Genomic DNA, 24,571 nt, shown 5'->3' with positions numbered 1-24,571 from the left:
GTTGCTCTCCGGTTTTGTGATGAAACGTGTGTCCTGTAGCTCAGTTGGTAGAGCATGGCGCTTGTAACGCCAGGGTAGTGGGTTCGATTCCCGACCACCCATACGTAGAATGTATGCACATGACTGTAAGTCGCTTTGGATAAAAGCGTCCGCTAAATGGCATATATTATTATTTATTATAAAGTTGTGATTGGATTTATTCTGCCACTGTGTCTTCTTATTTACATTTACATTACACTTAAGTCATTTAGCAGACGCTCTTATCCAGAGCGACTTACAAATTGTCTCAGCCTTTAGGTCTACAGTATATATCACTGTGTCTTCTTATTGACTCAGCCTTTAGGTCTATATGTGTCTTCTTATTGACTCAGCCTTTAGGTCTATATGTGTCTTCTTATTGACTCAGCCTTTAGGTCTATATGTGTCTTCTTATTGACTCAGCCTTTAGGTCTATATATCACTGTCTTCTTATTGTCTCAGACTTTAGGCCTACAGTATATATCACTGTGTCTTCTTATTGTATCAGCCTTTAGGCCTACAGTATATATCACTGTGTCTTCTTATTGTCTCTGCCTTTAGGCCTACAGTATATATCACTGTGTCTTCTTATTGTCTCTGCCTTTAGGCCTCTATATCACTGTGTCTTCTTATTGTCTCAGCCTTTAGGTCTATATATCACTGTGTCTTCTTATTGTCTCAGCCTTTAGGCCTCTATATCACTGTGTCTTCTTATTGTCTCTGCCTTTAGGCCTCTATATCACTGTGTCTTCTTATTGTCTCAGCCTTTAGGCCTACAGTATATATCACTGTGTCTTCTTATTGTCTCTGCCTTTAGGCCTCTATATCACTGTGTCTTCTTATTGTCTCAGCCTTTAGGCCTCTATATCACTGTCTTCTTATTGTCTCAGCCTTTAGGCCTCTATATCACTGTGTCTTCTTATTGTCTCTGCCTTTAGGCCTACAGTATATATCACTGTGTCTTCTTATTGTCTCTGCCTTTAGGCCTCTATATCACTGTGTCTTCTTATTGTCTCAGCCTTTAGGCCTCTATATCACTGTGTCTTCTTATTGTCTCAGCCTTTAGGCCTCTATATCACTGTCTTCTTATTGTCTCAGTCTTTAGGCCTCTATATCACTGTGTCTTCTTATTGTCTCAGCCTTTAGGTCTATATATCACTGTGTCTTCTTATTGTCTCAGCCTTTAGGTCTATATATCACTGTCTTCTTATTGTCTCAGCCTTTAGGTCTATATATCACTGTGTCTTCTTATTGTCTCTGCCTTTAGGCCTCTATATCACTGTGTCTTCTTATTGTCTCTGCCTTTAGGTCTATATATCACTGTGTCTTCTTATTGTCTCTGCCTTTAGGTCTATATATCACTGTGTCTTCTTATTGTCTCTGCCTTTAGGTCTATATATCACTGTGTCTTCTTATTGTCTCTGCCTTTAGGTCTATATATCACTGTGTCTTCTTATTGTCTCTGCCTTTAGGTCTATATATCACTGTGTCTTCTTATTGTCTCTGCCTTTAGGTCTCTATATCACTGTGTCTTCTTATTGTCTCTGCCTTTAGGTCTCTATATCACTGTGTCTTCTTATTGTCTCTGCCTTTAGGTCTATATATCACTGTGTCTTCTTATTGTCTCTGCCTTTAGGTCTATATATCAGTGTGTCTTCTTATTGTCTCAGCCTTTAGGTCTATATATCACTGTGTCTTCTTATTGTCTCTGCCTTTAGGCCTCTATATCACTGTGTCTTCTTATTGTCTCAGCCTTTAGGCCTCTATATCACTGTGTCTTCTTATTGTCTCTGCCTTTAGGTCTATATATCACTGTGTCTTCTTATTGTCTCAGCCTTTAGGCCTCTATATCACTGTGTCTTCTTATTGTCTCAGCCTTTAGGCCTCTATATCACTGTGTCTTCTTATTGTCTCAGCCTTTAGGCCTACAGTATATATCACTGTGTCTTCTTATTGTCTCAGCCTTTAGGCCTACAGTATATATCACTGTGTCTTCTTATTGTCTCAGCCTTTAGGTCTACAGTATATATCACTGTGTCTTCTTATTGTCTCAGCCTTTAGGTCTACAGTATATATCACTGTGTCTTCTTATTGTCTCAGCCTTTAGTCCTACAGTATATATCACTGTGTCTTCTTATTGTCTCAGCCTTTAGGTCTATATATCACTGTGTCTTCTTATTGTCTCAGCCTTTAGGTCTATATATCACTGTGTCTTCTTATTGTCTCAGCCTTTAGGTCTATATATCACTGTGTCTTCTTATTGTCTCAGCCTTTAGGCCTACAGTATATATCACTGTGTCTTCTTATTGTCTCTGCCTTTAGGCCTATATATCACTGTGTCTTCTTATTGTCTCTCAGGCCCTTTCACTGTGGTCTCAGCCTTTAGGCCTACAGTATATATCACTGTGTCTTCTTATTGTCTCAGCCTTTAGGCCTCTATATCACTGTGTCTTCTTATTGTCTCTTTAGGCCTTTAGGCCTACAGTATATATCACTGTGTCTTCTTATTGTCTCAGCCTTTAGGCCTCTCTATATCACTGTGTCTTCTTATTGTCTCTGCCTTTAGGCCTATATATCACTGTGTCTTCTTATTGTCTCAGCCTTTAGGCCTACAGTATATATCACTGTGTGTCTTCTATATCACTGTGTCTTCTTATTGTCTCAGCCTTTAGGCCTACAGTATATATCACTGTGTCTTCTTATTGTCTCTGCCTTTAGGTCTCTATATCACTGTGTCTTCTTATTGTCTCTGCCTTTAGTCCTACAGTATATATCACTGTGTCTTCTTATTGTCTCAGCCTTTAGGCCTCAGTATATATCACTGTGTCTTCTTATTGTCTCTGCCTTTAGGCCTCAGTATATATCACTGTGTCTTCTTATTGTCTAGCCTTTGCCTCTGTATATATCACTGTGTCTTCTTATTGTCTCAGCCTTTAGGCCTCAGTATATATCACTGTGTCTTCTTATTGTCTCAGCCTTTAGGCCTACAGTATATATCACTGTGTCTTCTTATTGTCTCTGCCTTTAGGCCTACAGTATATATCACTGTGTCTTCTTATTGTCTCAGCCTTTAGGTCTACAGTATATATCACTGTGTCTTCTTATTGTCTCTGCCTTTAGGCCTCTATATCACTGTGTCTTCTTATTGTCTCAGCCTTTAGGCCTATATATCACTGTGTCTTCTTATTGTCTCAGCCTTTAGGTCTACAGTATATATCACTGTGTCTTCTTATTGTCTCTGCCTTTAGGCCTCTATATCACTGTGTCTTCTTATTGTCTCAGCCTTTAGGCCTACAGTATATATCACTGTGTCTTCTTATTGTCTCAGCCTTTAGGCCTCTATATCACTGTGTCTTCTTATTGTCTCTTTAGGCCTTTAGGTCTTATTGTCTCAGCCTTTATATATCACTGTGTCTTCTTATTGTCTCTGCCTTTAGTGTCTTCTTATTGTCTCAGCCTTTAGGCCTCTATATCACTGTGTCTTCTTATTGTCTCTGCCTTTAGGTCTACAGTATATATCACTGTGTCTTCTTATTGTCTCAGCCTTTAGGCCTCTATATCACTGTGTCTTCTTATTGTCTCAGCCTTTAGGTCTCAGTATATATCACTGTGTCTTCTTATTGTCTCTTTAGGCCTTTACTGTGTCTTCTTATTGTCTCTGCCTTTAGGCCTACAGTATATATCACTGTGTCTTCTTATTGTCTCAGCCTTTAGGTCTATATATCACTGTGTCTTCTTATTGTCTCAGCCTTTAGGTCTACAGTATATATCACTGTCTTCTTATTGTCTCAGCCTTTAGGTCTATATATCACTGTGTCTTCTTATTGTCTCAGCCTTTAGTTCTACAGTATATATCACTGTGTCTTATTGTCTCTGCCTTTAGGTCTATATATCACTGTGTCTTCTTATTGTCTCAGCCTTTAGGTCTACAGTATATATCACTGTGTCTTCTTATTGTCTCAGCCTTTAGTCCTCAGTATATATCACTGTGTCTTCTTATTGTCTCAGCCTTTAGTCCTACAGTATATATCACTGTGTCTTCTTATTGTCTCAGCCTTTAGGTCTACAGTATATATCACTGTGTCTTCTTATTGTCTCAGCCTTTAGGCCTACAGTATATATCACTGTGTCTTCTTATTGTCTCAGCCTTTAGGCCTACAGTATATATCACTGTGTCTTCTTATTGTCTCAGCCTTTAGGCCTCTATATCACTGTGTCTTCTTATTGTCTCAGCCTTTAGGCCTCTATATCACTGTGTCTTCTTATTGTCTCAGCCTTTAGGCCTACAGTATATATCACTGTGTCTTCTTATTGTCTCTGCCTTTAGGTCTCTATATCACTGTGTCTTCTTATTGTCTCAGCCTTTGCTACAGTATATATCACTGTGTCTTCTTATTGTCTCAGCCTTTAGGTCTATATATCACTGTGTCTCAGCCTTTAGGCCTCTATCATGTGTCTTCTTATTGTCTCTTTAGGTCTCTATATATCACTGTGTCTTCTTATTGTCTCAGCCTTTAGTCCTACAGTATATATCACTGTGTCTTCTTATTGTCTCAGCCTTTAGGTCTATATATCACTGTGTCTTCTTATTGTCTCAGCCTTTAGGTCTATATATCACTGTGTCTTCTTATTGTCTCAGCCTTTAGGCCTACAGTATATATCACTGTGTCTTCTTATTGTCTCAGCCTTTAGGTCTATATATCACTGTGTCTTCTTATTGTCTCAGCCTTTAGGTCTACAGTATATATCACTGTGTCTTCTTATTGTCTCAGCCTTTAGGCCTACAGTATATATCACTGTGTCTTCTTATTGTCTCAGCCTTTAGGCCTACAGTATATATCACTGTGTCTTCTTATTGTCTCAGCCTTTAGGCCTACAGTATATATCACTGTGTCTTCTTATTGTCTCTGCCTTTAGTCCTACAGTATATATCACTGTGTCTTCTTATTGTCTCAGCCTTTAGGCCTCTATATCACTGTGTCTTCTTATTGTCTCAGCCTTTAGTCCTACAGTATATATCACTGTGTCTTCTTATTGTCTCTGCCTTTAGGTCTATATATCACTGTGTCTTCTTATTGTCTCAGCCTTTAGGCCTACAGTATATATCACTGTGTCTTCTTATTGTCTCAGCCTTTAGGTCTATATATCACTGTCTTCTTATTGTCTCAGCCTTTAGGCCTCTGTATATATCACTGTGTCTTCTTATTGTCTCAGCCTTTAGTCCTACAGTATATATCACTGTGTCTTCTTATTGTCTCAGCCTTTAGGTCTCTGTATATATCACTGTGTCTTCTTATTGTCTCAGCCTTTAGTCCTACAGTATATATCACTGTGTCTTCTTATTGTCTCAGCCTTTAGGCCTCAGTATATATCACTGTGTCTTCTTATTGTCTCAGCCTTTAGTCCTACAGTATATATCACTGTGTCTTCTTATTGTCTCAGCCTTTAGGTCTATATATCACTGTGTCTTCTTATTGTCCCAGCCTTTAGTCCTACAGTATATATCACTGTGTCTTCTTATTGTCCCAGCCTTTAGTCCTACAGTATATATCACTGTGTCTTCTTATTGTCTCAGCCTTTAGGCCTACAGTATATATCACTGTGTCTTCTTATTGTCTCAGCCTTTAGTCCTACAGTATATATCACTGTGTCTTCTTATTGTCTCAGCCTTTAGGCCTACAGTATATATCACTGTGTCTTCTTATTGTCTCAGCCTTTAGGCCTACAGTATATATCACTGTGTCTTCTTATTGTCTCAGCCTTTAGGCCTACAGTATATATCACTGTGTCTTCTTATTGTCTCAGCCTTTAGGTCTATATATCACTGTGTCTTCTTATTGTCTCAGCCTTTAGGTCTATATATCACTGTGTCTTCTTATTGTCTCTGCCTTTAGGCCTATATATCACTGTGTCTTCTTATTGTCTCTGCCTTTAGGCCTCTATATCACTGTGTCTTCTTATTGTCTCAGCCTTTAGGTCTATATATCACTGTGTCTTCTTATTGTCTCTGCCTTTAGGCCTATATATCACTGTGTCTTCTTATTGTCTCTGCCTTTAGGCCTCTATATCACTGTGTCTTCTTATTGTCTCAGCCTTTAGGTCTATATATCACTGTGTCTTCTTATTGTCTCAGCCTTTAGGTCTCTATATCACTGTGTCTTCTTATTGTCTCAGCCTTTAGGCCTCTATATCACTGTCTTCTTATTGTCTCAGCCTTTAGGCCTCTGTATATATCACTGTGTCTTCTTATTGTCTCTGCCTTTAGTCCTACAGTATATATCACTGTGTCTTCTTATTGTCTCAGTCTTTAGGCCTCTATATCACTGTGTCTTCTTATTGTCTCAGCCTTTAGGTCTATATATCACTGTTTCTTCTTATTGTCTCAGCCTTTAGGCCTCTATATCACTGTGTCTTCTTATTGTCTCAGCCTTTAGGTCTATATATCACTGTCTTCTTATTGTCTCAGCCTTTAGGCCTCTGTATATATCACTGTGTCTTCTTATTGTCTCTGCCTTTAGGCCTCTATATCACTGTGTCTTCTTATTGTCTCAGCCTTTAGGCCTACAGTATATATCACTGTGTCTTCTTATTGTCTCAGCCTTTAGGCCTACAGTATATATCACTGTGTCTTCTTATTGTCTCAGCCTTTAGGCCTACAGTATATATCACTGTGTCTTCTTATTGTCTCTGCCTTTAGGTCTCTATATCACTGTGTCTTCTTATTGTCTCAGCCTTTAGGCCTCTATATCACTGTGTCTTCTTATTGTCTCAGCCTTTAGGCCTCTATATCACTGTGTCTTCTTATTGTCTCAGCCTTTAGGTCTACAGTATATATCACTGTGTCTTCTTATTGTCTCAGCCTTTAGGCCTACAGTATATATCACTGTGTCTTCTTATTGTCTCAGCCTTTAGTCCTACAGTATATATCACTGTGTCTTCTTATTGTCTCTGCCTTTAGGCCTACAGTATATATCACTGTGTCTTCTTATTGTCTCAGCCTTTAGGTCTATATATCACTGTGTCTTCTTATTGTCCCAGCCTTTAGTCCTACAGTATATATCACTGTGTCTTCTTATTGTCTCAGCCTTTAGGCCTCTATATCACTGTGTCTTCTTATTGTCTCAGCCTTTAGGCCTCTATATCACTGTGTCTTCTTATTGTCCCAGCCTTTAGTCCTACAGTATATATCACTGTGTCTTCTTATTGTCTCAGCCTTTAGGTCTATATATCACTGTGTCTTCTTATTGTCTCAGCCTTTAGTCCTACAGTATATATCACTGTGTCTTCTTATTGTCTCAGCCTTTAGGCCTCTATATCACTGTGTCTTCTTATTGTCTCAGCCTTTAGGCCTCTATATCACTGTGTCTTCTTATTGTCTCAGCCTTTAGGCCTCTATATCACTGTGTCTTCTTATTGTCTCAGCCTTTAGGCCTCTATATCACTGTGTCTTCTTATTGTCTCAGCCTTTAGGTCTCTATATCACTGTGTCTTCTTATTGTCTCAGCCTTTAGTCCTACAGTATATATCACTGTGTCTTCTTATTGTCTCTGCCTTTAGGTCTCTATATCACTGTGTCTTCTTATTGTCTCAGCCTTTAGGCCTCTATATCACTGTGTCTTCTTATTGTCTCTGCCTTTAGGCCTCTATATCACTGTGTCTTCTTATTGTCTCTGCCTTTAGGCCTACAGTATATATCACTGTGTCTTCTTATTGTCTCTGCCTTTAGGCCTCTATATCACTGTGTCTTCTTATTGTCTCTGCCTTTAGGCCTCTATATCACTGTGTCTTCTTATTGTCTCAGCCTTTAGGCCTACAGTATATATCACTGTGTCTTCTTATTGTCTCTGCCTTTAGGCCTCTATATCACTGTGTCTTCTTATTGTCTCTGCCTTTAGGTCTATATATCACTGTGTCTTCTTATTGTCTCAGCCTTTAGGTCTATATATCACTGTGTCTTCTTATTGTCTCAGCCTTTAGGCCTACAGTATATATCACTGTGTCTTCTTATTGTCTCAGCCTTTAGGTCTATATATCACTGTGTCTTCTTATTGTCTCTGCCTTTAGGTCTATATATCACTGTGTCTTCTTATTGTGCTTCTTAGAGTAGTGTGCAAATAGTCTGGGAAGTCATTTGATTAGCTGTTCAGGAGTCTTATGGCTTGGGGTAGAAGCTGTTTAGAATCCTCTTGGACCTCGACTTGGCGCTCTGGTACCGCTTGTCGTGTGGTAGCAGGGAGAACAGTCTATGACTAGGGTGGCTGGAGTCTTTGACAATTTTTACGGCCTTCCTCTGACACCGCCTGGTATAGAGGTCCTGGATGGCAGGAATCTTGGCCCTGGTGATGTACTGGGCCGTACGCACTACCCTCTGTAGTGCCTTGCGGTCGGAGGCCGAGCAGTTGCCATACCAGGCAGTGATGCAACCAGTCAGGATGCTCTCGATGGTGCAGCTGTAAACTCTTTTGAGGACCTGAGGACCCATGCCAAATCTTTTCAGTCTCCTGAGGGGGAATAGGCTTTGTCGTGCCCTCTTCACGACAGTCTTGGTGTGTTTGGACCATGTTAGTTTGTTGGTCATGTGGACGCCAAGGAACTTGAAGCTCTCAACCTGCTCCACTACAGCCCCGTCGATGAGAATGGAGGTGCGCTCGGTCCTCATTTTCCTGTAGTCCACAATCATCTCCTTTGTCTTGATCACATTGAGGGAGAGGTTGTTGTCCTTGCACCACATGGCCAGGTCTCTGACCTCCTCACTGTAGGCTGTCTCATCGTTGTCGGTGATCAGGCCAAACTACTTTTGTGTCATCAGCAAACTTAATAATGGTGTTGGACTCGTGCCTTTGCCGTGCAGTCATGAGCGAACAGGGAGTACAGGAGGGGACTGAGCACGTACCCCTGAGGCGTCCCGGTGTTGAGGAGGGGACTGAGCACGCACCCCTGAGGTGTCTCTCATGAGATCTACTCTCATTGTGGGGAAGGAAAGCAGTCATCTGTACCTGATTAGAGCAGATCTACTCTCATTGTGGGGAAGTAAAGCCGTCCTCTGTACCCGATTAGAGCAGATCTACTCTCATTGTGGGGAAGTAAAGCCGTCCTCTGTACCCGATTAGAGCAGATCTACTCTCATTGTGGGGAAGTAAAGCCGTCCTCTGTACCCGATTAGAGCAGATCTACTCTCATTGTGGGGAAGTAAAGCCGTCCTCTGTACCCGATTAGAGCAGATCTACTCTCATTGTGGGGAAGTAAAGCCGTCTGGCACGAGAGACTCATTGAGATGGAGACTACAGCAGAGTTCTGACTGAACGGAGCATATCTATTTACTTAGTGCTGTTATAATCCATGCTATGAAATCTTGCGATTGCATTGAGGTATTTCCCCCTCATAGCAAATAGCTGGCAAAACAATCGAAGCAATGTTCCCACGGCCTATGTGCTCACGGAAGCGGAGCTGGCAGTCACTGAGAGGCTAAAGTAGTAAACAGCTTGTTTTTTAACTTTTTTTTTTTTAAACATGAAAATGTACCCATTTACCACACTTTAATGAGCATTTAGGACATAATCCATTAATGATATAATAACACACACACACACACACACACCACATCCAAACCTCAATGTGACTATAGAGATTGGACACCAACTCCCATCTATACTGTAATCATAGAAATTCAAGTCAGGTTGTATCGATTCTATTTCTATACTATCATCTCGGGAATCATTCTACAAACGGTTCTGGCCTGGTTGGATCAATCTGGGGGCCCAAAATAAAAGGAAAACAAACAAGAAGAAAGAAACCGTCCCTGCCTCTATTACCCAGGAGGCATTGTGATTGATTGTCGTCTTCAAAAGCCCCTCTAGCAGTACTTCTGATCTGCTGTTTTGTGAGAGACTTATGTCTCCTATAAAAGACAAGATCCTCTGTAGCTCAGTTAAGAGCATGCGTTGTAACCTATAAAAGGGATCGATCCCCGGGACCACCCATACGTAACAACCCCTCATGACTGTCTGTCGCTTTGGATAAAGCGTTTCTGGCATCATATATAATGGCATGACACATATATATTATAAGATCTGCTGCCCCAATAACCTTAACAACCCCTCATGCTGTCTGTCTCCTATAAAGTATTTCTGGCATCATACACTCCGGATTACGCACTGACACAAGGATTTATGGGATTGTACACTCCTGATTATTGTGCATCAACCTAATGTGACATTTTCGGGTGTGTAAACTGCATGACTACCAGAGCCAGCCAATGATGAGCTCCGGAGCCTCCAAGCAGTATGTTGCCAGCCAATGATGAGCTCCGGATGCTCCAAGTACTATGTAGCCAGCCAATGATGAGCTCCTGAGGCTCCAAGCAGTATGTAGCCAGCCAATGATGAGCTCCTGAGGCTCCAAGCAGTATGTAGCCAGCCAATGATGAGCTCCGGAGGCTCCAAGCAGTATGTAGCCAGCCAATGATGAGCTCCTGAGGCTCCAAGCAGTATGTAGCCAGCCAATGATGAGCTCCGGAGGCTCCAAGCAGTATGTAGCCAGCCAATGATGAGCTCCGGAGGCTCCAAGCAGTATGTAGCCAGCCAATGATGAGCTCCGGAGGCTCCAAGCAGTATGTAGCCAGCCAATGATGAGCTCCGGAGGCTCCAAGCAGTATGTAGCCAGCCAATGATGAGCTCCGGAGGCTCCAAGCAGTATGTAGCCAGCCAATGATGAGCTCCGGAGGCTCCAAGCAGTATGTAGCCAGCCAATGATGAGCTCCGGAGGCTCCAAGCAGTATGTAGCCAGCCAATGATGAGCTCCTGAGGCTCCAAGCAGTATGTAGCCAGCCAATGATGAGCTCCTGAGGCTCCAAGCAGTATGTAGCCAGCCAATGATGAGCTCCTGAGGCTCCAAGCAGTATGTAGCCAGCCAATGATGAGCTCCTGAGGCTCCAAGCAGTATGTAGCCAGCCAATGATGAGCTCCGGAGGCTCCAAGCAGTATGTAGCCAGCCAATGATGAGCTCCGGAGGCTCCAAGCAGTATGTAGCCAGCCAATGATGAGCCCGGAGGCTCCAAGCAGTATGTAGCCAGCCAATGATGAGCTCCTGAGGCTCCAAGCAGTATGTAGCCAGCCAATGATGAGCTCCTGAGGCTCCAAGCAGTATGTAGCCAGCCAATGATGAGCTCCTGAGGCTCCAAGCAGTATGTAGCCAGCCAATGATGAGCTCCTGAGGCTCCAAGCAGTATGTAGCCAGCCAATGATGAGCTCCTAAGGCTCCAAGCAGTATGTAGCCAGCCAATGATGAGCTCCGGAGGCTCCAAGCAGTATGTAGCCAGCCAATGATGAGCTCCGGAGGCTCCAAGCAGTATGTAGCCAGCCAATGATGAGCTCCTGAGGCTCCAAGCAGTATGTAGCCAGCCAATGATGAGCTCCTGAGGCTCCAAGCAGTATGTAGCCAGCCAATGATGAGCTCCTGAGGCTCCAAGCAGTATGTAGCCAGCCAATGATGAGCTCCGGAGGCTCCAAGCAGTATGTAGCCAGCCAATGATGAGCTCCTGAGGCTCCAAGCAGTATGTAGCCAGCCAATGATGAGCTCCGGAGGCTCCAAGCAGTATGTAGCCAGCCAATGATGAGCTCCGGAGGCTCCAAGCAGTATGTAGCCAGCCAATGATGAGCTCCTGAGGCTCCAAGCAGTATGTAGCCAGCCAATGATGAGCTCCGGAGGCTCCAAGCAGTATGTAGCCAGCCAATGATGAGCTCCTGAGGCTCCAAGCAGTATGTAGCCAGCCAATGATGAGCTCCGGAGGCTCCAAGCAGTATGTAGCCAGCCAATGATGAGCTCCTGAGGCTCCAAGCAGTATGTAGCCAGCCAATGATGAGCTCCGGAGGCTCCAAGCAGTATGTAGCCAGCCAATGATGAGCTCCGGAGGCTCCAAGCAGTATGTAGCCAGCCAATGATGAGCTCCGGAGGCTCCAAGCAGTATGTAGCCAGCCAATGATGAGCTCCGGAGGCTCCAAGCAGTATGTAGCCAGCCAATGATGAGCTCCGGAGGCTCCAAGCAGTATGTAGCCAGCCAATGATGAGCTCCGGAGGCTCCAAGCAGTATGTAGCCAGCCAATGATGAGCTCCGGAGGCTCCAAGCAGTATGTAGCCAGCCAATGATGAGCTCCTGAGGCTCCAAGCAGTATGTAGCCAGCCAATGATGAGCTCCGGAGGCTCCAAGCAGTATGTAGCCAGCCAATGATGAGCTCCGGAGGCTCCAAGCAGTATGTAGCCAGCCAATGATGAGCTCCGGAGGCTCCAAGCAGTATGTAGCCAGCCAATGATGAGCTCCGGAGGCTCCAAGCAGTATGTAGCCAGCCAATGATGAGCTCCGGAGGCTCCAAGCAGTATGTAGCCAGCCAATGATGAGCTCCGGAGGCTCCAAGCAGTATGTAGCCAGCCAATGATGAGCTCCGGAGGCTCCAAGCAGTATGTAGCCAGCCAGTCCCTGTCAGCTATGCAATCAGCTTACAGCTCAGATGTAACCTGTTTTGGATTTGGAATGTAATCGTTATTGCAGAGATGTGTTGTCTATGAGATTTAAAGCACAGAACGTGTGCCTGCCAGCCTGGTCCCAGATCTGTTGTCTTGCCAACTACTATACTCATTGTTATGCCAAACATGTTTGACAATTATTAAAGGAGTTGGCAAGACGGCACAAACAGATCTGGGAACAGGCAATTTATCTGTTGGTATTGTTTCTCAAGGTGACTGTGTTGAGGTCATTATGAGAAGCCTAGTGTATGCTGTCTGTGTGCTTCATTCATAATCCCCTCCTCTGGATGAGTTCCAGTCCCCTCAAGGAGGTGAACTCTGGATGAGTTCTACAAGGGGCCCATTTCCCTAAAGGACGTGATCTCTGGATGAGTTCCAGTCCCCTCAAGGAGGTGACCTCTGGATGAGTTCCCTTTCCCTCAAGGAGGTGACCCCTGGATGAGTTCCCTTTCCCTCAAGGAGGTGATCTCTGGATGAGTTCCAGTCCCCTCAAGGAGGTGACCCCTGGATGAGTTCCCTTTCCCTCAAGGAGGTGACCTCTGGATGAGTTCCCTTTCCCTCAAGGAGGTGACCCCTGGATGAGTTCCCTTTCCCTCAAGGAGGTGACCTCTGGATGAGTTCCCGTCCCCTCAAGGAGGTGACCCCTGGATGAGTTCCTTTCCCTCAAGGAGGTGACCCCTGGATGAGTTCCCTTTCCCTCAAGGAGGTGACCTCTGGATGAGTTCCCTTTCCCTCAAGGAGGTGACCCCTGGATGAGTTCCCTTTCCCTCAAGATGTGACATCATGTCTGGAGGTGAGATTTTCATCCTTTCCCTCAAGGACAGTCCTAAAGTGACAAGACCCTGGATGAAACAGTTCCCTTTCAGCCATCAAGGAGGTGACCTCTGTCTGTGTGGTTTCATTTCCTCAAGGAGGTGATTCTGGAGTGAGTTCAACCTTGCAATTAATATTAAGGCATATAGGTGACCCCTGGATGAGTCAATATTCCCTCAAGGGCTCCTCTGGATGGTTCCTTTCCCTCAAGGAGGTGACCCCTGGACCCCTCACTTCCCTTCCCCTCCAGGAGGTAACCCCTGGATGAGTTCCCTTTCCCTCACCAGGACGGTGACCTCTGGATGAGTTCCCGTTGTTGCCCTCAACCAGGTGACCCTGTTGGGCTAATGTTTTTTTGTTCTTTGGAAGATAATTACCAATAACATGAGGTTATGACATGAGGCCCTGATTTAAACAATTTCCCTTTCCCTCAGTGGAGGTAGTAACCAGCAGAGTGACCTCTGGATGAGTTGTTTCCCTAGTAACCAGCAGGTGACCTCTGGATGAGTGTTGTACCCCTCAAGGAGTACTAGTGACCTAGCCTGGTTGAGTTTCCGTCCTAGTAAAGGAGGTGACCCCTGGTTAGAGTGTTCCATCCCCTCAAGGAGGTGACCTCTGGATGAGTGTTGTACTAGGTCACCCCCAGCAGGTAGCCCCTGGATGAGTGTTCTAACAAGGTCACCCCTCATGGTTAGAGGTTGGTAACCCCTGGATGAGTTCTACAAGGTCACCCCTCGTGGTTAGAGGTAACCAGCAGGTAGCCCTGGATGAGTGTTCTAACCAGCAGGTCTAGTGGTCAGAGGAGGTGATCTTTGCGCACCTCAAGTGTTGTACAACCATCAAGTATCCCTTACTGGTAACCCAGGTAGATGGTTACATCATGTTTGGTAACCAAGGTAGGAGGAGATTTTCATCAGCACCAGCCTAGTGGGAGTGTTGCTGGTAACCAAGGACATGGTCCTAAAGACCTGAACAAGACCTCTGTAATGGGAAACATCATTCACTCTCAGCTGGACATCAAAAGCCTAGTGGTTAGAGTGTTGTACATAACCAGTACAGTAACCAGCAGGTAGCCTAGAGTGTTGTACTGGTCTAGCCTGTGGTTTGAGTGTCTCCTGAGTAAGAGTCGGATTTTGTGAGTGTAGCAACAAAAAAACAACAACTTGCAATTAATATTAAGGCATATAGGTGTTTTATGGAGACATAAATGATAATGGTTGTACTCAATATTCCACCACCCCGGGCTCCTCTGGTTCCTCCCAAGATATTCATTTACACCTTGCACCCCTCACTTCAGGCAGACATGGTGGATACAGCACTAGGTTGTTATGGGGTGGCTTCCTCCCCAGGACATGTTGCCAGCACTAGGTTGTTATTGACTTCCCTCCCAGGACATGGTTGATACAGCACAGGTTACGTGGGGTGTCCCTCCCCAGGACATGTTGTTGCCAGCACTAGGTTGTTATGGGGTGACTTCCCTCCCCAGGACACGTGGATACAGCACTAGGTTGTTTGGGGTGGCCTGCCAGGACATGTTAGTACAGCACTAGGTTGTTGTGGGGTGACTTCCTCCCCAGGACATACGTGGATACCAGCACTAGGTTGTTTGGGTGGCTTCCCTCCCCAGGACATGTTGTTACAGCACTAGGTTACGTTGTTAACTTCCTCCCCAGGCTACAGTTGTTGTTAGGCCACGTTGTTACCAGGCTACGTTGTTGCCAGGCTACGTTGTTACCATGGGGCTGGTTGTTCCCCAGGACATACGTTGTTACAGCACTACGTTGTTGCCAGGACATGTTACGTTGTTGCCAGGCTCCTCCCCAGGACATGTTGTTGCCAGCACTAGGTTGTTACGTTGTTTCCCTCCCCAGGTCATGTCTTACAGCACTAGGTGACCCTGTTGGGCAGCAATGTTTTTTGTTGTCTTTGGAAGATACAGCACTAAAAATACCCCAGGACATAACACTGTTGGTTATGACATGAAAGGCCAGTTAGATTTAAACAATTATCCAAATGTTTGTTACAGCACTAGGTTGTTATGGGGTTGCCTAGTGGACAGTGTTGTACAGTAACTAGGTTGTTAGCAGGTGCCTAGTGGTCCCCAGGACATGTTGTACTGGTAACCCCCAGGACAGTGGTACAGCAGTGTTGTTACTAGTAACCAGCAGGTAGCCAGTGGTTAGAGTGTTTGTACTGGTAACCAGCAGGACATGTTAGTGGCACTAGGTTGTATGGGGTACTGGTAACCGGAAGGTTGCACTAGGTTGTTAAGTTCTTCCTCCCCATGAGCTGACACATGTTGTTCTTATAAAAAACAAGTATATTCATTTAGTATCGCTTTTGTTTTATCTAAACAGTCTTTCTGTCATTGTTTCTTTCAGACATGGTGGATACAGTACTAGGTTGTTATGGGGTAACTTCCCTCCCCAGGACATGTTAGATACAGCACTAGGTTGTTATGGGGTGACTTCCCTCCCCAGGACATGTTAGATACAGCACTAGGTTGTTATGGGGTGACTTCCCTCCCCAGGACATGTTAGATACAGCACTAGGTTGTTATGGGGTGGCTTCCCTCCCCAGGACATGTTAGATACAGCACTAGGTTGTTATGGGGTGACTTCCCTCCCCAGGACATGTTAGATACAGCACTAGGTTGTTATGGGGTGACTTCCCTCCCCAGGACATGTTAGATACAGCACTAGGTTGTTATGGGGTGACTTCCCTCCCCAGGACATGTTAGATACAGCACTAGGTTGTTATGGGGTGACTTACAGCACCTCCCCAGGACATGTTAGATACAGCACTAGGTTGTTATGGGGTGACTTCCCTCCCCAGGACATGTTAGATACAGCACTAGGTTGTTATGGGGTGACTTCCCTCCCCAGGACATGTTAGATACAGCACTAGGTTGTTATGGGGTGACTTCCCTCCCCAGGACATGTTAGATACAGCACTAGGTTGTTATGGGGTCACTTCCCTCCCCAGGACATGTTAGATACAGCACTAGGTTGTTATGGGGTGACTTCCCTCCCCAGGACATGTTAGATACAGCACTAGGTTGTTATGGGGTGACTTCCCTCCCCAGGACATGTTAGATACAGCACTAGGTTGTTATGGGGTGACTTCCCTCCCCAGGACATGTTAGATACAGCACTAGGTTGTTATGGGGTGACTTCCCTCCCCAGGACATGTTAGATACAGCACTAGGTTGTTATGGGGTGACTTCCCTCCCCAGGACATGTTAGATACAGCACTAGGTTGTTATGGGGTGACTTCCCTCCCCAGGACATGTTAGATACAGCACTAGGTTGTTATGGGGTGACTTCCCTCCCCAGGACATGTTGGATACAGCACTAGGTTGTTATGGGGTGACTTCCCTCCCCAGGACATGTTAGATACAGCACTAGGTTGTTATGGGGTGACTTCCCTCCCCAGGACATGTTAGATACAGCACTAGGTTGTTATGGGGTGACTTCCCTCCCCAGGACATGTTAGATACAGCACTAGGTTGTTATGGGGTGACTTCCCTCCCCAGGACATGTTGGATACAGCACTAGGTTGTTATGGGGTGACTTCCCTCCCCAGGACATGTTAGATACAGCACTAGGTTGTTATGGGGTGACTTCCCTCCCCAGGACATGTTGCCTTCCTCCTCCTGCTCTTCCTCTGACGTCTCTCTACAACTGATCTCAAGTCAGTCCATACACCACCACAACTGATCTCAAGTCAGTCCATACACCACTACAACTGATCTCAAGTCAGTCCATTCACCACTACATTTATTTTTTATTTTACTCTACTTTACCAACAGTTACTTGATTAAACTATTAGTGGATAGATGTGACCTTGATAACTCCCTAAAAAATGTTTGTTTGCGGGGAAAGTTATCTGGAAATTTCAACCACAGAAACATGTTTTTTTTCATACAGTCTCAGGTCAGGCCTTAAAACATGTAAATAAATTATATTTACAGTATTTGACAAACAACAGTATGTAAAACATTATAAATATTACCTTGAGAACGCATCATCGTGGCCGTCCTCCACGTCCTGTGAATAAAAAGGGAACGGAGACAAACCAATGAGACAAAATGTACTGTAGTATATATCAATACAACCCCATGAGACAAAATGTACTGTAGTATGTATCAATACAACCCCATGAGACTAAATGTACTATAGTATGTATCAATACAACCCCATGAGACTAAATGTACTGTAGTAGTGTATCAATACAACCCCATGAGACTAAATGTACTGTAGTAGAGTATCAATACAACCCCATGAGACTAAATGTACTGTAGTATGTATCAATACAACCCCATGAGACTAAATGTACTGTAGTACAGTATCAATACAACCCCATGAGACAAAATGTACTGTAGTACAGTACAATACAACCCCATGAGACTAAATGTACTGTAGTATGTATCAATACAACCCCATGAGACTAAATGTACTGTAGTACAGTATCAATACAACCCCATGAGACTAAATGTACTGTAGTACAGTACAATACAACCCCATGAGACTAAATGTACTATAGTATGTATCAATACAACCCCATGAGACTAAATGTACTGTAGTAAGTATCAATACAACCCCATGAGACTAAATGTACTGTAGTATGTATCAATACAACCCCATGAGACTAAATGTACTGTAGTACAGTATCAATACAACCCCATGAGACTAAATGTACTGTAGTACAGTATCAATACAACCCCATGAGACTAAATGTACTGTAGTACAGTATCAATACAACCCCATGAGAGACTAAATGTACTGTAGTACAGTATCAATACAACCCCATGAGACTAAATGTACTGTAGTATGTATCAATACAACCCCATGAGACTAAATGTACTGTAGTACAGTATCAATACAACCCCATGAGACTAAATGTACTGTAGTACAGTATCAATACAACCCCATGAGACTAAATGTACTGTAGTATGTATCAATACAACCCCATGAGACTAAATGTACTGTAGTACAGTATCAATACAACCCCATGAGACTAAATGTACTGTAGTACAGTATCAATACAACCCCATGAGACTAAATGTACTGTAGTACAGTATCAATACAACCCCATGAGACTAAATGTACTGTAGTACAGTATCAATACAACCCCATGAGACTAAATGTACTGTAGTATGTATCAATACAACCCCATGAGACTAAATGTACTGTAGTACAGTATCAATACAACCCCATGAGACTAAATGTACTGTAGTACAGTATCAATACAACCCCATGAGACTAAATGTACTGTAGTATGTATCAATACAACCCCATGAGACTAAATGTACTGTAGTACAGTATCAATACAACCCCATGAGACTAAATGTACTGTAGTACAGTATCAATACAACCCCATGAGACTAAATGTACTGTAGTATGTATCAATACAACCCCATGAGACTAAATGTACTGTAGTACAGTATCAATACAACCCCATGAGACTAAATGTACTGTAGTACAGTATCAATACAACCCCATGAGACTAAATGTACTGTAGTACAGTATCAATACAACCCCATGAGTCTAAATGTACTATAGTATGTATCAATACAACCCCATGAGACTAAATGTACTGTAGTACAGTACAATACAACCCCATGAGACGAAATGTACTGTAGTACAGTACAATACAACCCCATGAGACTAAATGTACTGTAGTACAGTATCAATACAACCCCATGAGACTAAATGTACTGTAGTACAGTATCAATACAACCCCATGAGACTAAATGTACTGTAGTATGTATCAATACAACCCCATGAGACTAAATGTACTGTAGTGTGTATCAATACAACCCCATGAGACTAAATGTACTGTAGTATGTATCAATACAACCCCATGAGACTAAATGTACTGTAGTACAGTATCAATACAACCCCATGAGACAAAATGTACTGTAGTACAGTACAATACAACCCCATGAGACTAAATGTACTATAGTATGTATCAATACAACCCCATGAGACTAAATGTACTGTAGTACAGTATCAATACAACCCCATGAGACTAAATGTACTGTAGTACAGTATCAATACAACCCCATGAGACTAAATGTACTGTAGTACAGTATCAATACAACCCAATGAGACTAAATGTACTGTAGTACAGTATCAATACAACCCCATGAGACAAAATGTACTGTAGTACAGTATCAATACAACCCCATGAGACTAAATGTACTGTAGTATGTATCAATACAACCCCATGAGACTAAATGTACTCTAGTACAGTATCAATATAACCCCATGAGACAAAATGTACTGTAGTACAGTATCAATACAACCCCATGAGACTAAATGTACTGTAGTACAGTATCAATACAACCCCATGAGACAAAATGTACTGTAGTATGTATCAATACAACCCCATGAGACTAAATGTACTGTAGTACAGTATCAATACAACCCCATGAGACTAAATGTACTGTAGTACAGTACAATATAACCCCATGAGACTAAATGTACTGTAGTACAGTATCAATACAACACCATGAGACTAAATGTACTGTAGTACAGTACAATACAACCCCATGAGACAAAATGTACTGTAGTATGTATCAATACAACCCCATGAGACTAAATGTACTGTAGTACAGTATCAATACAACCCCATGAGACTAAATGTACTATAGTACAGTATCAATACAACCCCATGAGACTAAATGTACTGTAGTATGTATCAATACAACCCCATGAGACTAAATGTACTATAGTACAGTACAATACAACCCCATGAGACTAAATGTACTGTAGTACAGTATCAATACAACCCCATGAGACTAAATGTACTATAGTATGTATCAATACAACCCCATGAGACTAAATGTACTGTAGTACAGTATCAATACAACCCCATGAGACTAAATGTACTATAGTACAGTATCAATACAACCCCATGAGACAAAATGTACTGTAGTATGTATCAATACAACCCCATGAGACTAAATGTACTATAGTACAGTACAATACAACCCCATGAGACTAAATGTACTGTAGTACAGTATCAATACAACCCCATGAGACTAAATGTACTGTAGTATGTATCAATACAACCCCATGAGACTAAATGTACTGTAGTATGTATCAATACAACCCCATGAGACTAAATGTACTGTATCAATACAACCCCATGAGACTAAATGTATCAATACAACCCCATGAGACTAAATGTACTGTAGTACAGTATCAATACAACCCCATGAGACTAAATGTACTGTAGTATGTATCAATACAACCCCATGAGACTAAATGTACTGTAGTACAGTATCAATACAACCCCATGAGACTAAATGTACTGTAGTATGTATCAATACAACCCCATGAGACTAAATGTACTGTAGTACAGTATCAATACAACCCCATGAGACTAAATGTACTGTAGTACAGTACAATATAACCCCATGAGACTAAATGTACTGTAGTACAGTATCAATACAACCCCATGAGACTAAATATACTGTAAAGTACAGTATCAATACAACCCCATGAGACTAAATGTACTGTAGTACAGTATCAATACAACCCCATGAGACTAAATGTACTGTAGTACAGTATCAATACAACCCAATGAGACTAAATGTACTGTAGTACAGTATCAATACAACCCCATGAGACAAAATGTACTGTAGTACAGTATCAATACAACCCCATGAGACTAAATGTACTGTAGTACAGTATCAATACAACCCCATGAGACTAAATGTACTGTAGTACAGTATCAATACAACCCCATGAGACAAAATGTACTGTAGTATGTATCAATACAACCCCATGAGACAAAATGTACTGTAGTACAGTATCAATACAACCACATGAGACAAAATGTACTGTAGTACAGTACAATACAACCCCATGAGACTAAATGTACTGTAGTATGTATCAATACAACCCCATGAGACTAAATGTACTGTAGTACAGTATCAATATAACCCCATGAGACTAAATGTACTGTAGTATGTATCAATACAACCCCATGAGACAAAATGTACTGTATGCATCAATGTGCATCGAAGATAACCTACAAATCGTAACATGACCTCCACATTCTGTGAGTAGGAACAGTACCAAGACAACCCCCACATGACACTGTACACATCAATGTGCAGGGCAATATAACCTACAAACTGTAAAATTTATAACAAAAAAGCGTTACCAGTATCAATTCTATACACCTCCTCAGTGCACCATATTATGAAATAGCTTCACCAACATAGCTTCAAATCAATCAAATAGCGCAGTGATGTTTTTTTAATTAAATCGCCATCCCCACCCCACGGGACAGTTGAGCTAATGTAGGCTAATGTGATTAGCATGAGGTTGAGCTAACGTAGGCTAATGTGATTAGCATGAGGTTGAGCTAATGTAGGCTAATGTGATTAGCATGAGGTTGAGCTAACGTAGGCTAATGTGATTAGCATGAGGTTGAGCTAACGTAGGCTAATGTGATTAGCATGAGGTTGAGCTAATGTAGGCTAATGTGATTAGCATGAGGTTGAGCTAATGTAGGCTAATGTGATTAGCATGAGGTTGAGCTTGAGTTTCCTTTCAAATGGTATCAAGAACATGCATATCCTTGCTTCAGGTCCGGAGCTACAGGCAGTTCGATTTGGGTATGTAATTATAGATTAAAATGTTTTTTTTTTTTTAAGGTTGGATCCTTAAGAGGTTTTAAGTGAATTAGAGCAGTATTTCATCTCTACACTGTTTTCAATCTCCACTGAGGCTAATGTGATTAGCATGAGGTTGAGCTAACGTAGGCTAATGTGATTAGCATGTTGAGCTAACGTTTGATACACTCAATGTATATCAATATTATAAATCAATATTCGTTTGTTAATAATATTGGTTTGTGACGTTCGGTCAAATTTAGAATATTAAAGGAGACATATTTAAGATACATCCTTTGGGAGACTTTTAATAAAGAATATTCAGTAAATAGTTACAGTGAAAGGATACCATTATATTGTTTGAGGAGAGGCACAATTATGGACTTGAAAATGTATCAATAAACCAATTAGGCACATTTGGGCAGTCTTGAAAACATTTTGAAAGATAATTTCATTGATCAGTCTAAAACTTTGGAAATACACTTGCAAACTAGAAAGCTATTTGGCCCTAAACAGAGAGTACACAGTGGCAGAATACCTGACCACTGTGACTGACCCAAACTTAAGGAAAGCTTTGACTATGTACAGACTCAGTGAGCATAGCCTTGCTATTGAGAAAGGCCGCCGTAGGCAGACATGGCTCTCAAGAGAAGACAGGCTATGTGCTCACTGCCCACAAAATGAGGTGGAAACTGAGCTGCACTTCCTAACCTCCTGCCCAATGTATGACCATATTAGAAGATAATATTTTCCTCATATTACACGAGAAAAGGGCAACCGGATAAGCAAAGAATTACTGTATATAAATATATATAAAAATAATCCAATGTAAACATATGTTTCCCATGCCAATAAAAAAACAACTTTAAATTGAATCGAGAGAGACTTTATAATGTATTTGACAGACTAGTTGATGAGATGTGGTTGATCTAGTCTCCCAGTGAGGACACTTATCGGATGATGTGAAGTATTTAACATTCAAAGGGAAACTATGCCACCTAGTGGCCAGTATATATCAACACAGCTGCACGACAAGTAACAACTCTTGTGTTTGGAGTAGAACATTCAACTAATCACTGATCCAGGGTCAGCTATCATAACTTGTTGTTGAGTTTAGGATTTGTGAACCATAAACTAGTATTTAGGGGTGACCTCTACACCTTAATAATGTATATAGTAAAATACCCCCCTGGCACTACAGAGTTTTAAAGCCTATAGAAGACTATCCACCTCTATTATAATCGAGGCCATGTCTAATGGGGACAGGGGCGAACTGGCCATCTGGCATTTCTGGCATGTGCCAGATGAGCTGGTACATTTGAAGCCTAGCGGGCCTGTTTGTTGTGCAAAATGATCATTATCTGGTTCATAATTGGGGGCCGGTGTATTAGAAATGCCATGGCCGATATTTGGTCCCAGTCCGCCGCAGAATGGGGTTCATGTCATTATCATCCGTTATCTCTAAACAATATCCTGGAACAGTTCATCCTCAGAGGAGAATAAATACTGTTTGAGTCACATTAGGTGTGATAATGAGACTGGATAGACCAATCAGAGGGCCTGGAACCCAAGGTCGCGACCTACCCAGGAGTCGTGTTTGATTGGTCGTTTCCGGGTGGGTTTGTTGCGGGGCGAGCTGAACGACATGGAGAAGAATGGCCGTCTCAGTTTCTCTTCCTTCTCCAGGGGCTGGTGCTTCTCTGAGTCTGAGAGAGACAGAGGGGGAAGGAGCAAGGGAGGTAGATTGGAGGAGAGAAAGAGAGAGAGAGAGAGAGAGAGAGAGAGAGAAGGGAGTGGAGACGTAGAGATAAAGAGAGAGAGAGAGGTAGAGAGAGAGAGAGAGAGAGAGAGAGAGAGAGAGAGAGAGAGAGAGAGAGAGAGAGAGAGAGAGAGAGAGAGAGAGAGAGAGAGAGAGAGAGAGAGAGAGAGGCTCATCTCTTGTTGTTCCCATTGACCCTGCGTCACAGGACAGAGTAGATCAATGACATCCCATGGGACATGGCCATCACAGCAGTAGAATTTTAATGACCTGAAACTTTCAACTGTAGTGATCAGACCAGGTCCCCGAGGCTTTACTGCGCCACTTTAGCAGAATCTCCAGCTGTCTCCCCTGAAGCCATGAGCACCGAGAGGAGAGTGGAGCAGAGAGTAGCAAAGTGACTTACCTCAAGCGCAGTGAGTGTGTCCTACGGAGGGGTCTACATCTGCAGACTCCCTGCCGTGCTAGAGTTGAGCAGCGAAAGGCAAGGTCACAAGGTCATATACAGCAAGAGTACCAGGAAGTTGACCTACCTGAGACACAGTGTGTGTTTGTCATCTCTGTCTGTCCATCGCTGACAGAACATGAGCAGCACGTCCTGGCCTTCTTACTTTTATCTGAGGACAGAGAGGAGAAGCAAAGAGAAGAGAAGACTGACCTTAAAGGGGAAGAATCTCTGCACACTTAGATCAACAGCATTAACAGCATTAATGATCTACCTTCCTGAGCTACTGTTAATAGTTAGTACTCACCTTCCTGATTTACTGTTAGAGTTAGTACTCACCTTCCTGAGCAATCTCCCACAGGTCCAGAGCTACTTTGAAGGCCTG

The 24,571-nt window shown here is 42.8% G+C and overlaps 1 protein-coding gene across 1 annotated transcript in view; it reads right to left on the bottom strand.

Moving 5' to 3' along the window:
- Positions 1 to 24,571, bottom strand: part of si:dkey-71h2.2 (low density lipoprotein receptor adapter protein 1) — a 162,919-nt gene that overhangs the window by 5,801 nt on the left and 132,547 nt on the right. The window contains exons 5-8 of the mRNA XM_052523345.1: positions 24,526 to 24,571; positions 24,275 to 24,358; positions 23,567 to 23,688; positions 17,365 to 17,399 (exon numbers count right to left, since the gene is read on the bottom strand). The exon at positions 24,526 to 24,571 is cut by the window's right edge and continues 27 nt beyond it. Coding sequence (XP_052379305.1) covers positions 17,365 to 17,399; positions 23,567 to 23,688; positions 24,275 to 24,358; positions 24,526 to 24,571 — 287 coding nt within the window. The remainder of the gene's footprint in view (positions 1 to 17,364; positions 17,400 to 23,566; positions 23,689 to 24,274; positions 24,359 to 24,525) is intronic.

This window comes from Oncorhynchus keta, chromosome 8 (assembly GCF_023373465.1).
Source record: "Oncorhynchus keta strain PuntledgeMale-10-30-2019 chromosome 8, Oket_V2, whole genome shotgun sequence".
In the NCBI taxonomy this organism is placed as follows: Eukaryota; Metazoa; Chordata; class Actinopteri; order Salmoniformes; family Salmonidae; genus Oncorhynchus; species Oncorhynchus keta.
This window is presented reverse-complemented; position numbering and strand designations above follow the sequence as displayed.